Consider the following 16,311-nt stretch of genomic DNA (forward strand, 5'->3'; position numbering starts at 1 on the left):
TGTATTATGTTATTAAATGTTAACAATGTACCAGATGGTACTTAAAAGCCATTAAGATGTGATATGTGCTTTCAGCACAATACTACTGTACACGAGAGAAGTGATTATTTTGATAATTTTGATTATTTTGGTTACTGTAATTTACTTTGATCTTATATGCCTTGACGATTTTATTATTAATAAACTTATTAAATTTTAATTACTTTAGTTAGTAGCCAACCAGTTATAATCCTGAAGCACTATGGAATCTTATTGAATTCTAATGGATAATTGGACCAGGATACTGACTACTTGTTACAACAACCCAGTAACAGGCTGGGTGCTAGAAGGGCAGTCCTTTCTAGTATTCACTGGAGATTTCTATCATTATTAGATATTTTTTGTAACAAATGGGGGCCTGTCCAGGAATCTTTTGATCCAAGGTACACTAATATTCCGATTAGGATTATAGTTCCCCATAATCACTCTCTCATAGTGCACTTATTTTCGTGATTTATGTCAAAGTGAAACAGTTAATTGATACTCTGACTTTGTCTGAGTTGAGTACATTAAAACTTCAGACGTGTTGGCGAGTAGCCAAATATCTCGGTGTGACGTATAACAGGAATTACACCGCAGAAACTGTCAGAGCGTTAATTAAAGATATACTGTTTCCTGCTCATACAGAGATGTCTGATTATGATTCAGATACAGAGAGCATAGTGTCACTATTAGAAAGTATGACTCTATTTGATGACGTAGAAGAGAGAGCAACTACGGCAGAAGTGTCTGAGCCTAGTGTATCCCCGTTCACGCTCACACCTTCCTGCCTGATTAACACAATAGTAGAGTGTAGTTGGTAGTATGACTCAGCCTCATACTAGTACCGTGCATGCTACACCTGTATCTACTTATCCTAGACCAGTTCTAGACTCTCTAGGGATGGCTGGACAAAGTGTCCGACTTAAGAACCGTCCAGACTCATTCGTTAGAGTCCCTACTCCTCCATTACCTACTGGTCCTATTTCTACTAGGCTACTAACTGGTAGGCTACTAACAATTTAGTTAGTAGACTACCAGTTGTAATCCTGAAGCACTATGGAATCTTACTGAATTCTAATGGATATTTGGACCAGGATATTGACTACTTGTTACAAAAACCCAGTAACAGGCTGGATGCTAGAGGAGCAGTCCTTTCTAGTATTCACTGGAGATCTCTGTCATTATTAGAAATCTCGTTTTTTGTAACACACCCTGTATGCATTACACATGAGACTGAACATGAATTTCTATACACAGTCTTCTGTGTTTCTTCTAATTTTATAATATTGTTAACCTTGTAGTGTTTGCTTTCACTTTCACGGGGAGGTGGGTAAGAATTGTTCCTCTGTCAACAATACCTCTGATAATATTCGACAACACTACTGAGAACAAAGAGCTAGTGACCCGGTCTCCTAAACTGAGACCTAAAAAGAATAAACAAAAGACTGCAAATGGGCTGTTTGAAGGTACGTCAGAATACACATGAGAAGAAAGAATTGATTAGTTAATAATGATAAGAATAGAAAGAAGCTGGATTTCATACCACTAAGCGAAACAAAGCTAAGGAACGGGAATGAGGATGAGTAATTAAAGTTAAAAATCAATTGTAGCTGAGAAAACTTGAGTTAAAGGAGAAGCTGTAATATTAAAGGATCAGCTATGGGAAAAAATGAGGAGAGGGGGAATGAATAAACTTTAAAATTCAAGAATTATGCGGATTAGAAGACAGGTAGGATATGAGAAGTGGATTATAGTAAGTGTTCATGAGCCTTGCGAAGAGAGGAGTGAAGGGGAGAGATATTAGTAGTAGTAATAGTAGTAGTAAGTAGTAACTTTTGACTCCTAACAAACTAAACTACTAATGGCATCGCTATTGGGCCGTGCGGACGTGCTGCGCAGTAGCTCCTGATTGAGTTGGCTTTTGCGCAGTGTTGACGTGTACTTGGCTCTGTGAAGACCTGTTTGCGCGCTCTCTAGAATTGAAGCAAGATGCCCTCCATCGAGCAACTTTACCAACAGCTTAAGGAAGAATTGAGGTTGGCGAATATGGAAATTCGGCGACTGACCGAGGAAAACAAGAAGATTCGTAGCAGTCCTCCTGTTTTGAGTCCTCAGGTCAAGAAGGGAAACTGGTCAGTGGCTGGACAGCAGGGAAAGAAGTTGACGATCAAGAAGATGAATGGAAAGGTAGAAACGATGAAGAAGAAAGAGACTGCCGTGGAAACTGTTGTGGAAACATCCAATACATTCTCAGTGCTACCCGACGAATGTGAGTCGACTACTGGGAACGAGACGACGAAAGACATTAAGGAAGGTAAGAATATTGTTGTTGTTGGGGATAGCCAAGTTAGGTATATGGATAGGGCGTTCTGCTTGAAGGACAGGAGTAGGAGACAGAGAGTTTGCTTTCCTGGGGCTGGGATGGAGGATATTGTTAGCCGTCTGGATGACATCATGAAAGGTAATGGGAGCAATCCTATTATCTGTCTCAGTGCTGGAGGCAACGATGTTGGCAGACGTAGGAGTGAGGACCTGATTAGCAGGTATAGGTCAGCAATAGAAATAATTAGAAGTAAGGGTGGGAACCCTCTCATATGTGGTATTTTGCCAAGGAGGGGAGTTGGAAATGAATGGTTGTCCAGGGCAATTGGTGTCAATTGCTGGCTGGACAAATACTGTAAGGAAAATGCAGTAACATTCATTGACAACTGGGACCTCTTCTATGGCAGAAATGACATGTTTGCTAGGGATGGGGTTCACTTATCTAGGTGTGGGGTGGGAGCACTGGCAACTGCAGTGGAGGGAGCAGTTAGGACTTTAAACTAGGAATAGTTAGTGGTATGGGTTTTGGCAGGAAAGCAGTGAAGTCCCAGTGTAGTAATATTACGAGTTCTAGGGGAACTAGTAATAATAAGAACGAGATAGATATTGAAAAGCCAGGGACCTTGGGTGATAAGGACAGTAATAGGTTTAGTAGAAAAATAGAAATGAGCAGGAAGGGTAAAGAGAAAGGAGAGTCTTTCAATGTTTATTATGCTAATTGCCGTAGTGCTAGGAATAAGATGGACGAGTTGAGATTAGTTGCTAGTGTAGGTAACATTGATGTATTTGCCTTAACTGAGACGTGGTTTAATTCAAAAAGTCGGGACATGCCTGCGGAATGTCATATTCAGGGTTTTAAATTGTTCCAAGAAGATAGAAGTATTGGGAGGGGGGGGTGGGGTGGCATTGTATGTCCGAGATCGCTTGAACTGTTGCATAAAAACGGGTATTAAGTCTGAAGTAACACATACAGAGTCTGTTTGGATAGAATTTTCAGAGGGGCATGAAAAACTGATTTTAGGAGTGATATACCGTCCCCCAAACTTAGATAGGGACCAAGGGAAACTACTATGGGAGGAAATTGTTAAGGCCACAAGGCACGATAATGTAGTAATTCTAGGAGACTTTAACTTTAGTCATGTTGATTGGAATTTCTTGACTGGGAATTTAGAATCATACGACTTCTTAGAAGTATTTCAGGATTGTTTTTTGAAGCAGTTTGTGACAGAACCTACAAGGGGAAATAACCTGCTTGACTTAGTTATGGCAAACAATGAATCCCTTGTTAATAATTTAGAAATTTCAGAGGAACTGGGTGCTAGCGACCACAAATCAATTACATTTAGCATTGAATGGAAGTACGTTAGTAGCGATAACTCAGTAACAGTCCCAGATTTTCGCTTAGCAGATTACGATGGGCTTAGAGAACACTTATCATCTGTTGACTGGGGTAACGAAGAGAGCTATCAATATGACAGTTTTCTGAACACTATACATGCTGCTCAAAGAGCGTTTATCCCATATAAAGAAATTAGATCAAATAGAAATGACCCAAAATGGATGAATAATAGGCTCAAATATCTACTAGGGCAAAAGAAAGGAATTTATAGGCGTATCAAAAGAGGTGAGGGTCATCTTATGAATCAGTATATTGACATTAAGAGGGACATTAAAAAGGGGATAAGAAAAGCTAAAAGGGACTATGAAATTAAAGTTGCTAGGGATTCTAAAACTAACCCAAAAAGTTTTTTCCAGGTCTATAGAACAAAAGTTAGAGATAAGATAGGTCCCCTTAAAAATAACTATGGGCACCTTACTGACAAAGAGAATGAAATGTGCTTGATTTTAAATAATTATTTTCTCTCAGTTTTTACACAGGAAGACACTAACAATATTCCAGTAATTAATTTTTACAGTGGGCTAGAAGAAGATAAATTATGTAACATCACAGTCACTAGTGAGATGGTTGTGAGGCAGATAGACAGACTGAAGCAAAATAAGTCGCCAGGTCCTGATGAGGTTTTTTCAAGGGTTCTTAAGGAATGCAAAATGGAACTCTGTGAACCATTAACTAATATTTTTAATTTATCTCTTCAAACAGGTGTAGTGTCTGATATGTGGAAGATGGCTAATGTAACTCCTATTTTTAAAACAGGGGACAAGTCGTTACCGTCAAATTACCGCCCAATAAGCCTGACCTCAATTGTAGGCAAATTACTAGAGTCAATTATAGCTGAGATTATAAGAAGCCATCTCGATAAGCATAGCTTGATTAATGATACTCAGCATGGATTCACAAGAGGCCGGTCTTGTCTAACTAATTTATTAACTTTCTTCAGTAAAGCTTTTGAGGCTGTTGACCACAATAAAGAATTTGATATTATTTACTTAGATTTTAGTAAGGCTTTTGATAGAGTTCCGCACCATAGACTGTTAAAGAAAGTGGCAGCTCATGGCATTGGGGGAAAAGTGCTCTCGTGGATCGAGTCATGGCTCACTGACAGGAAGCAGAGAGTGTCCATAAATGGGGTTAAATCCGAGTGGGGATCTGTAACAAGTGGCGTTCCACAGGGATCAGTCTTGGGCCCGTTGTTGTTTATAATATATATCAATGATCTTGATGAGGGAATTACTAGTGATATGAGCAAATTCGCCGATGACACAAAGATAGGTAGGATAATTGATTCAAACGTAGATGTTAGGGAACTTCAGGAGGATTTAAACAAACTCTATTCTTGGTCAGAAAAGTGGCAGATGCAGTTCAATGTAGATAAATGCAAGGTTCTGAGGCTTGGGAGTGCCCATAACACTAGTACTTATAAATTAAATGATGTAGAACTTAGCCATACAGATTGCGAAAAGGACTTGGGGGTTATGGTGAGCAGCAACCTTAAACCAAGACAGCAATGCCTAAGCGTACGTAATAAGGCAAATAGATTACTGGGATTTATATCAAGAAGTGTAAGCAACAGAAGTCCAGAGGTCATACTGCAGCTTTATACATCATTAGTAAGGCCTCACCTAGATTATGCAGCTCAGTTCTGGTCTCCGTATTACAAAATGGACATAAATTCGTTAGAAAACATTCAGCGTAGGATGACTAAATTAATACATAGCATCAGAAATCTTCCTTATGAAGAAAGATTGAAGACTCTTAAGTTACATTCACTTGTTAGACGAAGAATGAGGGGAGACCTGATCGAAGTGTATAAGTGGAAGATAGGTATAAATAAAGGGGATATTAATAAGGTCTTGAGGATGTCTCTCCAAGAGAGAACGCGCAGTAATGGATTTAAATTAGGTAAGTTTAGATTTAGAAAGGACATAGGAAAGTATTGGTTTGGAAATAGGGTAGTTGATGAGTGGAACAGTCTACCTAGTTGGGTTATTGAGGCTGGGACTTTGGGTAGTTTCAAATCTAGGTTGGATAAGTACATGAGTGGGAGGGGTTGGATTTGAGTGGGACTTTCACATCAGAGCTTATTTCTTGGGTGGCATTGAAAATTGGGTTGGGCAAATGTTTTGTTAGTGGGATGAATTGTAAAGGACCTGCCTAGTATGGGCCAGCAGGCCTCCTGCAGTGTTCCTCCTTTTCTTATGTCTTATGTTAGTATTCATATTAGTAGTAGCAGTGATAGTAGTAAGTAGCAGTAGTAAGTGGTAGTAGTCGTAAAATAACAGTAATAGTAGTAGAGGTAGAAATCGTAAGTACTAGTAGTAATAGTAGTAATAGTAAGTAGTAGTTGTAGTAGCAGTAGCAGTAGTATTAGCCAGTAGTAGTAGTGGGAGTAGTAAGAGTAGTTGTAGTTGTAGTAATAGTAGAAATATTAATAGCAATAATAGCAGTATGTTACGCAGTGTGCTACAGTAAAAATTTATGTAAGAAATAACTCTCCATGTGTCATTTTCCGGCTTTGTACTGAATCCGAACGCGTATTATTCCCGGGCAGTTGAGTGACCAGGAGACAGGAGCAGATGAGGTGCGGTGAGTGTCAGTCAGTGGAGCACAACACTTGCAACAAGATGTCCTAATACAACACGGTATGTGTTTAGTAGGGATAGTGTTTTTTGCAAGTTTATACCATATGATATTTTATTGCTCTCATATTTACCTGTAAGGCCCTAGTATGCAGAGGCCTGTTTATGCGAGAGTACTGTATGGTGTTTTACCTGCTGGTATAGTCTACCAGGCAGAAGTGAAGAGGTTGGTATATATATCATGGTGCGTCCCTGATGATATATTTTGTTCAACTCATCAGTAGCAGTGTGCTAGTGAGCTAATGTGAACTGGAGTATGGTGCTTTTTTGTAGGAGAGTGTAAGTTGTATAATGTTACTATTAATATAGATATATTTTTGTATTAGGTGAGTTTGCTTGTCCTTCCATATAATATATTAATTATTTGCACTCATGCTTCATTATTTAACATGAGTGCATGCTGGCCCTTGAGTGGGTGTGTTTTTTTAGTGTAATTTAAATGCCCCTAGACAGCAGTGTAAGCAGCCTTTAGGAGCCAGGAATATTTTATTTAAGTTACGACCTAAAAGTTGTAACTCAGTAGTAGCAAGCAGAAGTAAGTAGAAGTAGTTTTACGTTGTCGTAGTAGTAATAATAGTAGTAGCAGTATTAATGGTAGTAGTAAAAGTATTAGTATTAATGACAGTAATAGCAGTAGTACTTGTAAGTAATATTAATAGTAAGTAGTAGTAGTACTATTAGTAGTAATAATAATAGGTAGTAGTAGTAATAATAATAAATAGTAGTAGTAGTAGTAGTAATAACAAGTAGTAGTAGTAGTAATAATAACAAGTAGTAGTAGTAGTAGTAATAAGTAGTAGTAGTAGTAATAATAGTAGTAGTAGTAAGTAGTAGTAGCAGCAGCAGTAGCACTAACAGTAATAGTAATTGTAGTAGTGTAGTAGTTAAGGTAGACAACGGTGGCTTCAGTGCAATATAGGGAAGAACGGACTTAGACACAGCAACATCTTGCCACCATGATACAGGAAATACGTCAACTCCTGCCTGAACAATACGCATGACTTGCTCACTGAACACTAGTGGATTTTTCCACTGGTGACTCTGCCTTCTCTTACTTCGGCTCACCTGACTACAGTATATAAGGTACTTCTCCGCACGTATGCTGTATTTTTCTGATGACTGATGAACTGAAAACATAGACTCCAAGCTGAGGGACTAATTACCTCCATTTCCTCTTCCTTTTCCACGTTCTACTCTGTATGGGACTGAAGAAGCCACTGGCATGGTTGAGCCATTCTCCAACCTGTCGGTTATCTAAGACACTTGTATCACAACTGCAGTGTATATTAGTTAAGGTATTGTAGATTGATTATGAATTAATCACAGTAATATGATTGCTGGTTACCTGTGAATTGTTTCAATCACGGTATTGTGGAGTTGTTCTGAATTGCTCCCGCTACAGTATATTGAGATCGGTTTTAATATTGCTATGGGTTAGTTGGTGATTTTTGTAGTTATTTTATTGTGGTTTAGCTATAAATCTTCCCCATTGTGCTATTATAGGCTAGATGTAAATTGTTATGGTGGTAGATTTACCAATAATATGCTTGACAAGAGGACACATGTGCAAATAATGCTACGTTTCATTGTGGAAACGTTTCGCTCTCCAGGAGCTTGTCAAGCCAATTTGTATTGGCCTGACGAAAGCTCCGGAGAGCAAAATGTGTTCTTTTACTTGACTTCGCTGTGAATTGTTGTAGATGCAAAATTTTGGGTCAACATGAAAGTGTTCTCGTTATGATTTGTGGCTTGGCTGAGGATTATTCCAGCTCTGATTTTGTGAGTTGTGAATAGTTCCAGCTACGACATTGTGCGTTACGATGTAAATATTTCAACTGCTGCATTGTAGGCTAGGTGCAAAATGTAGCACCCGAATTTTGCTTAACTGTGAATTATTCTAGCAACGGTGTTGTGGCTTCTGTTGTTAAGAGCCGGTGACTGGTGAGGAGCAGGGAATGAGGTACTTACGTGTAGATAGGAGTCCCTGAATCATTGCTGTAAAACATTACAAGGACAGGGTGGTCGTCTTCCAGGGTAGTGGAGACGTCACAGGGCAGCAATACACGTCCCTCCATCACCGCTGTCACGTTCACTAGAGGACCTGTATACAAACAAAATATTCCAGTTAAAATTTAGTTAAATAAATTATCCTTCGCGCTACTATTTAATGACAGCTCTTGTGTGGAAACTGTTTTCTCGTATTTTCACACAAATATATTACAAAATTATGTACCAGAAACTACTCTCTAAATACGTAACTTTGTTCAGTAATATATTACATTGAAGTTATATTTAACTTAAAATATGTTTATTCATGTTAATAAATACATTTTAAAGTGTTAAGGTAGTTTTATGTAAATTGTAAAAGCATTAACCTAATGAATGAATAACAAGGCGGATGTGTTACAATTATAGGCAAAATACATTGCCACGTAAATAAATGTAGACATAGGTTCCTACTGATGAATGGTGGGACGCTAAGTGAAACAAGAGGCATTTCGGTCGTTATGCGATCCAATGGAGGTATCCATGTATTCCATAATCCTAGTCCCATGCGCCTCAATGCACGTGACTGGAACAGTGCAGAGTGAGGCTAAAGTTGAAAATATGAAGGGAGCCAGAAGAGGCATTCACATGTTATCATATAGAAACTAGTATCAATAAATCTAATTCCAAACTTCCAAAGACATAAAAAAAAAGAAATACCCTAAAATACATAAGTACATTAAACTTGAAGATCATCAAATGCGACACTAAGAAATTATCTCCTGAAAACCATTATTGTATTTTTCCAGTTTCTAACAAAAAAAAAAGCAAATTGGGACATACACAAGCGAAAATCAATTTAAAATTTCCTCTATGTAAAACTGACCAGCTATTAAGAAAGTAAACACAGCAAATAAGCTTAGTGTACATAACATGTAAATATTTAACAAGGGTCTTGAGGGCACATAAAAGAATATTAAGCTGATTTAACACTGATTTAATTTTGATCATAAGAGTTATTTCTCATTTAACTCATGGAGACCAATTTAATTTAAAAACTTGACACAGGAGGAAAACACATGAGCAGCAGTTACATTTTCTGGTAATTTTAGAGTTATTCCATGGGTGTCCCGTAGCTGGATTGCTAGCGCACTCAACTCACACACAAAGGCTCAGTGGTCGATCCCCGGTACGGGTGGAAACATTAGAACTTGTTTCTTTAAGGCACCTGCTGTCTACGTTCACCTATCAGTAAAACAGGTACCTGGGTGTTAGTTGACTGGTGTGGGACACATCTGTGCCGTAGTATGTTATTGTCAACTAGGCCTGTATACCTTGTACACGCATTTGTAGATCATTAAACATCATTATTATTATATTTGTAGATCAATAAAGATAATTATTATTACATTTGCAGACCATTAAAGATCATTATCATTATATTTGTAGATCATTAAAGATCATTATTATATTATTATTATTGTCATTTCTTTCCTCTCCGGCAGGGAAAAAGTGACGATGGTTTTCGTCAAGGAATCAAAGGCGGATGGTCCTCTGGGGTAAACCTCTTGCTGTGAAAAGTAAACCTGACAGTAGAATGTCACTGGACACCTTTTACACTACTTAACTCTACATTCCTTGTTTACCGACAGAGTAAAATCTTACCATGGGTGCTATTCTTTCTAACAACTTACAACTAACACTTAGAATTAATACTTAAGGCAGAGACTTGATGACACGCCTGGTACTAAGGTGGGTGAATATAATAATTTTATGCACTACCAACAAGTTTATAAGACAAATATGCAGCAATTAAGTAATCTTATTCCGAAACGTTTTCCCTATACAGTAAGCTTCGTTAGTGGGATACAAAGGAGGCGGCAGAAGATTCCTAATTTGTATGCGAATCGTATCAGAATAAAGATACGTAACTGTTGGACGTGAATCTTACTTATCAAGTGAGTTGCTTGGAAAGTTGCAGAGAGATGGTTGAGCCAGGATCTTCCACTCACATGGTTGAGCCAGGTTCTTCCACTCATATGGTTGAGCCAGGTTTTTCCAATCACATGGTTGAGCCAGGTTCTTCCAATCACATGGCTGAGCCAGGTTCTTCCACTCACATGGTTGAGCCAGGTTCTTCCACTCACGTGGTTGAGCCAGGTTCTTCCACTCACATGGTTGAGCAAGGTTCTTCCACTCACATGGTTGAGCTAGGTTCTTCCACTCACATGGTTGAGCAAGGTTCTTCCACTCACGTGGTTGAGCCAGGTTCTTCCACTCACGTGGTTGAGCCAGGTTCTTCCACTCACATAGTTGAGGCAGGTTCTTCCACTCACATGGTTGAGCCAGGTTCTTCCACTCACATGGCTGAGCTAGGTTCTTCCACTCACATGGTTGAGCAAGGTTCTTCCACTCACGTGGTTGAGCCAGGTTCTTCCACTCACGTGGTTGAGCCAGGTTCTTCCACTCACATGGTTGAGCTAGGTTCTTCCACTCACATGGTTGAGCCAGGTTCTTCCACTCACATGGTTGAGCAAGGTTCTTCCACTCACATGGTTCAGCTAGGTTCTTCCACTCACATGGTTGAGGCAGGTTCTTCCACTCACATGGTTGAGCCAGGTTCTTACTCTCACATGGTTGAGCTAGGTTCTTCCACTCACATAGTTGAGGCAGGTTCTTCCACTCACATGGTTGAGCAAGGTTCTTCCACTCACATAGTTGAGGCAGGTTCTTCCACTCACATGGTTGAGCAAGGTTCTTCCACTCACATGGTTGAGCCAGGTTCTTCCACTCACATGGTTGAGCTAGGTTCTTCCACTCACTTGGTTGAGCTAGGTTCTTCCACTCACATGGTTGAGCTAAGTTCTTCCACTCACATGGTTGAGCTAGGTTCTTCCACTCACATAGTTGAGGCAGGTTCTTCCACTCACATGGTTGAGCCAGGTTCTTCCACTCACATGGTTGAGCTAGGTTCTTCCACTTACATGGTTGAGCTAGGTTCTTCCACTCACATGGTTGAGCTAGGTTCTTCCACTCATATGGTTGAGCAAGGTTCTTCCACTCACATAGTTGAGGCAGGTTCTTCCACTCACATGGTTGAGCTAGGTTCTTCCACTCACATGGTTGAGCCAGGTTCTTCCACTCATATGGTTGAGCTAGGTTCTTCCACTCACATGGTTGAGCCAGGTTCTTCCACTCATATGGTTGAGCTAGGTTCTTCTTCTCACATGGTTGAGCTAGGTTCTTCTTCTCACATGGTTGAGCCAGGTTCTTCCACTCACATGGTTGAGCCAGGTTCTTACTCTCACATGGTTGAGCAAGGTTCTTCCACTCACATGATTGAGCCAGGTTCTTCCACTCACATGGTTGAGCCAGGTTCTTCCACTCACATGATTGAGCAAGGTTCTTACACTCACATGGTTAAACCAGGTTCTTCCACTCACATGGTTGAGCTAGGTTCTTCCACTCACATGGTTGAGCTAGGTTCTTCCACACACATGGTTGAGCCAGGTTCATCCACTCACATGGTTGAGCCAGGTTCTTCGACTCATATGGTTGAGCTAGGTTCTTCCACTCACATGGTTGAGCAAGGTTCTTCTACTCACATGGTTGAGCTAGGTTCTTCCACTCACATGGTTGAGCAAGGTTCTTCCACTCACATGGTTGAGCTAGGTCCTTCCACTCACATGGTAGAGCCAGGTTCTTCCACTCACATGGTGGAGCTAGGTTCTTCCACTCACATGGTTGAGCTAGATTCTTCCACTCACATGGTTGAGCTAGATTCTTCCACTCACATGGTTGAGCCAGGTTCTTCCTCTCCCATGGTTGAGCCAGCTTCTTCCACTCACGTGGTTGAGCCAGGTTCTTCCACTCACTTGGTTGAGCCAGGTTCTTCCACTCACATGGTTGAGCCAGGTTCTATCACTCACATAGTTGAGCCAGGTTCTTACACTCACATGGTTGAGCCAGGTTCTTCCACTCACATGGTTGAGCCAGGTTCTTCCACTCACATGGTTGAGCCAGGTTCTTCCACTCACATGGTTGAGCCAGGTTCTTCCACTGACATGGTTGAGCCAGGTTCTTCCACTCACATGGTTGAGCCAGGTTCTTCCACTCACATGGTTAAGCCAGGTTCTTCCACTCACATGGTTGAGCCAGGTTCTTCCACTCACATGGTTGAGCTAGGTTCTTCCACTCACATGGTTGAGCTAGGTTCTTCCACTCATATGGTTAAGCCAGGTTCTTCCACTCACATGGTTGAGCTAGGTTCTTCCACTCACATGGTTGATCTAGGTTTTTCCACTCACATGGTTGAGCCAGGTTCTTCCACTCACATGGTTGAGCCAGGTTCTTCCTCTCATGTGGTTGAGCCAGGTTCTTCCACTCACGTGGTTGAGCCAGGTTCTTCCACTCACATGGTTGAGCCAGGTTCTTCCACTCACGTGGTTGAGCCAGGTTCTTCCACTCACATGGTTGAGCCAGGTTCTTCCTCTCACGTGGTTGAGCCAGGTTCTTCCAGTCACGTGGTTGAGCCAGGTTCTTCCACTCACATGGTTGAGCCAGGTTCTTCCACTCACATGGTTGAGCCAGGTTCTTCTAGTCACATGGTTGAGCCAGGTTCTTCCACTCACATGGTTGAGCCAGGTTCTTCCTCTCACATGGTTGAGCCAGGTTCTTCCACTCACATGGTTGAGCCAGGTTCTTCCACTCACATGGTTGAGCCACGTTCTTCCACTCACATGGTTGAGCCAGGTTCTTCCAGTCACATGGTTGAGCCAGGTTCTTCCAGTCACATGGTTGAGCCAGGTTCTTCCACTCACATGGATGAGCAAGGTTCTTCCACTCACATGGTTGAGCCAGGTTCTTCCACTCACATGGTTGAGCCAGGTTCTTCCACTCACATGGTTGAGCCAGGTTCTTCCACTCACATGGTTGAGCCACGTTCTTCCACTCACATGGTTGAGCCAGGTTCTTCCAGTCACATGGTTGAGCCAGGTTCTTCCAGTCACATGGTTGAGCCACGTTCTTCCACTCACATGGTTGAGCCACGTTCTTCCACTCACATGGTTGAGCCAGGTTCTTCCACTCACATGGTTGAGCCACGTTCTTCCACTCACATGGTTGAGCCAGGTTCTTCCACTCACATGGTTGAGCCACGTTCTTCCACTCACATGGTTGAGCCAGGTTCTTCCTCTCACAGCCTCTATCCCAGATCTCCATTTCACTTAACTCTCTCACTTTTAACAAAAAACACACTAACATAAAATCAAAAGAATTCTTAATGTGAGGAAAACTCAGTAGCACCAAAAGTTTGAAGATGAATAGAAAATGCTTTCTCCACTTATTGTATTTAAACCTACCCATCCTAAACCCAACAAGCGTTTAGCCCATTTCATCCCATACATTAGCCGCTAAAAACTGATGCCATTCACAATTAGTTTATTTAAATTGCATTAGCAGCACTAAACTCACAGAAGCCATATGACGATTGTGGATTGGGAGGCATTCAGATACGACTGATGCAGGAGGTGGTTGAATTCAATTCCTTGGATCAAGAGCCCAACAACATCAGCATAAAGATACCCCTCCCATCTTCAGAATACTTAATCTAAATTTCAAATGCAAAATATAAATATATAACATTAGGACTGAATGTGGTAAAGTGGCCACCACATCTTCTATTAACAATATTAAAAATTTTCAAAGTATTGAACAAGAGTATTGATATTTTGAAGCCGAACAGAAGCTTTCAATAGATATCTCATAGAAGCTAATTTCTGGAATTGTCTATGTAACATTAAGCAGGAGGAACCTATACTTCTCAGTTGTGCCACGAGCCTTCACGTAGTATATTTGATCAGAGGTGAAAATATGAAGCCAATCTGATAAGTCGTTTCAAAATTGCAAGCAAATACCTTGAAGAAGTTAGTGGAAAAGCAGGAACAATGTTGCTACAATGCGTAGGATCCGACACTTAATTTTTGGATTCACTAAATTCATGAAATTGAAAACACCAGAAAAATGTCAGCTTTCAAAATTTCTCAGTTTTCTTTTTGAAGTTATATTTTATTTAAAATAACGAAAAATCCTTCTTGGAAAAACATTTATTTAACTTCGGATGATTTAAAAAAAAACTAATTTTTAATTTTTCTAATCAAATTGGAATTTTAAAATTGATCTGATTCAAAGTGAATATAAACCTCTCTTTTAATGATGCTCAGAGTTACAAAGACATGTGCAGTCTAGTGGCCTGCACACCTGGTTGTAGCACGATAACCAAGGTAGAAACGAGTAATGAGCAAAAGGCAGCAGAAAGTATATATATATATATATATATATATATATATATATATATATATATATATATATATATATATATATATATATATATATATATATAACAGTTCTAGAGGTGGTACCTCCCTATATATATATATATATATATATATATATATATATATATATATATATATATATATATATATATATATATATATATATATATATATATATATATATATATATATATATATATATATATATGTATATATATATATATATATATATATATATATATATATATATATATATATATATATATATATATATATATATATATATATATATATATATATATATATATAACATGTATTAAAACTATGAGAAAACTCATTCACCAGTAACTGTTGTGAATCCAGCAGTTCCTATTTAATATAGTTCTATTGTCTTCAAATTATGTCCTAGAATTTGTATTGATAAAACCTCTGGATAGCGACACGTCTAAAATAAAGCTACAATATTCTTGGTATTGTATACCTTTCATGTACAACTTATCAGACGCTGCAACATCATAGAGTCTTGGTTCAGACGATATCTCCACAACCTTCTTCACTTCTACTAACCCTTCCCTCGGGTAGGACCTACTTCTTCTGGGGAATCCCCCCTACCAGTGACAATGCCTTCGTCTGCTACCCGTCCCCCTTTCCACCTGACGTCACTATATAAACCCAGCCTTCTTGCCTGTACTCCAGATTCTTGACGACTATTACAGCCCAGGAGTCCAAATGGCCTGTTATCGTGGGTGTAAAGGGAGCAAAGTAAACCATACCCCGGCTGGGATTGAACCCGCGGTCAGAGAGTCTCAAAACTCCAGACCGTCGCGTTAGCCACTAGACCAGCTAGCCACAATAAAATTCGTCGAATTTGGACGAATCTTATTGTGGCTAACTGGTCTAGTGGCTAACGTGACGGTCTGGAGTTTTGAGACTCTCTGACCGCGGGTTCAATCCCGGCCGGGGTATGGTTTGTTTGCAATCGTGTCATTACAATTTCGTGAGTCGAGCAAAATAAACACAGCAGAAAAGTTTTGACTTGTATTATCCTTCGCCAATTTAGAAAAGCAATATGTACACTATATACATTATGTACAGTGATAGGTATTAGTGCACTCCACGGTAAGCATGGCAGAATAGTAGCCACAAGAGAGCAGACCGTGCTTCAACCAGCTCTAGAATGGGAATGACAAGGACAGACAGGAGAGCGGTACCCACATAACCTCTGTGATTGTCAAAACCATCGTCTTATTGGCTGGAACCTGGTTACTAGTTGAACGACGGGGCCCCATCGTCAACTCTCAGTCACCATTTTCGCTGGTTGGGGGAGATAGCCTGTAAATGAGGGTGTGTACATGCGCCGAATAAATGTTACGTACTCTTTGCATGCCACAACGACTATGGTGCTCTTCACACCAACTTCAAGACTGAGGGACTGATTACCCCATCTTTTGTATATAGTTCTACTGTCTTCAAATTATGTTCTAGAATTTCTAATGTCAGTGGATGGCGAAACGCGTACATTAAAGATACCCAGATGTTGCATATGTGTCTAATATGTTCCTCTTCCATGGATCGAACTTGATCACCTTTCATAACGTTTCAGCGCTTT

General features: G+C 40.0%; 1 protein-coding gene across 1 annotated transcript in view; it reads right to left on the reverse strand.

Annotated features, from left to right (window-relative positions):
- LOC128689971 (nephrin) overlaps positions 1-8,479 on the reverse strand; it is a 250,211-nt gene extending 241,732 nt beyond the window's left edge. The window contains exon 1 of the mRNA XM_053778436.2: positions 8,350-8,479. Coding sequence (XP_053634411.2) covers positions 8,350-8,456 — 107 coding nt within the window. The 5' untranslated portion in view covers positions 8,457-8,479. The remainder of the gene's footprint in view (positions 1-8,349) is intronic.
- Between the last annotated feature and the right edge of the window lie 7,832 nt (positions 8,480-16,311).

Source organism: Cherax quadricarinatus, chromosome 25, assembly GCF_038502225.1.
Source record: "Cherax quadricarinatus isolate ZL_2023a chromosome 25, ASM3850222v1, whole genome shotgun sequence".
NCBI classification, from domain to species: domain Eukaryota; kingdom Metazoa; phylum Arthropoda; class Malacostraca; order Decapoda; family Parastacidae; genus Cherax; species Cherax quadricarinatus.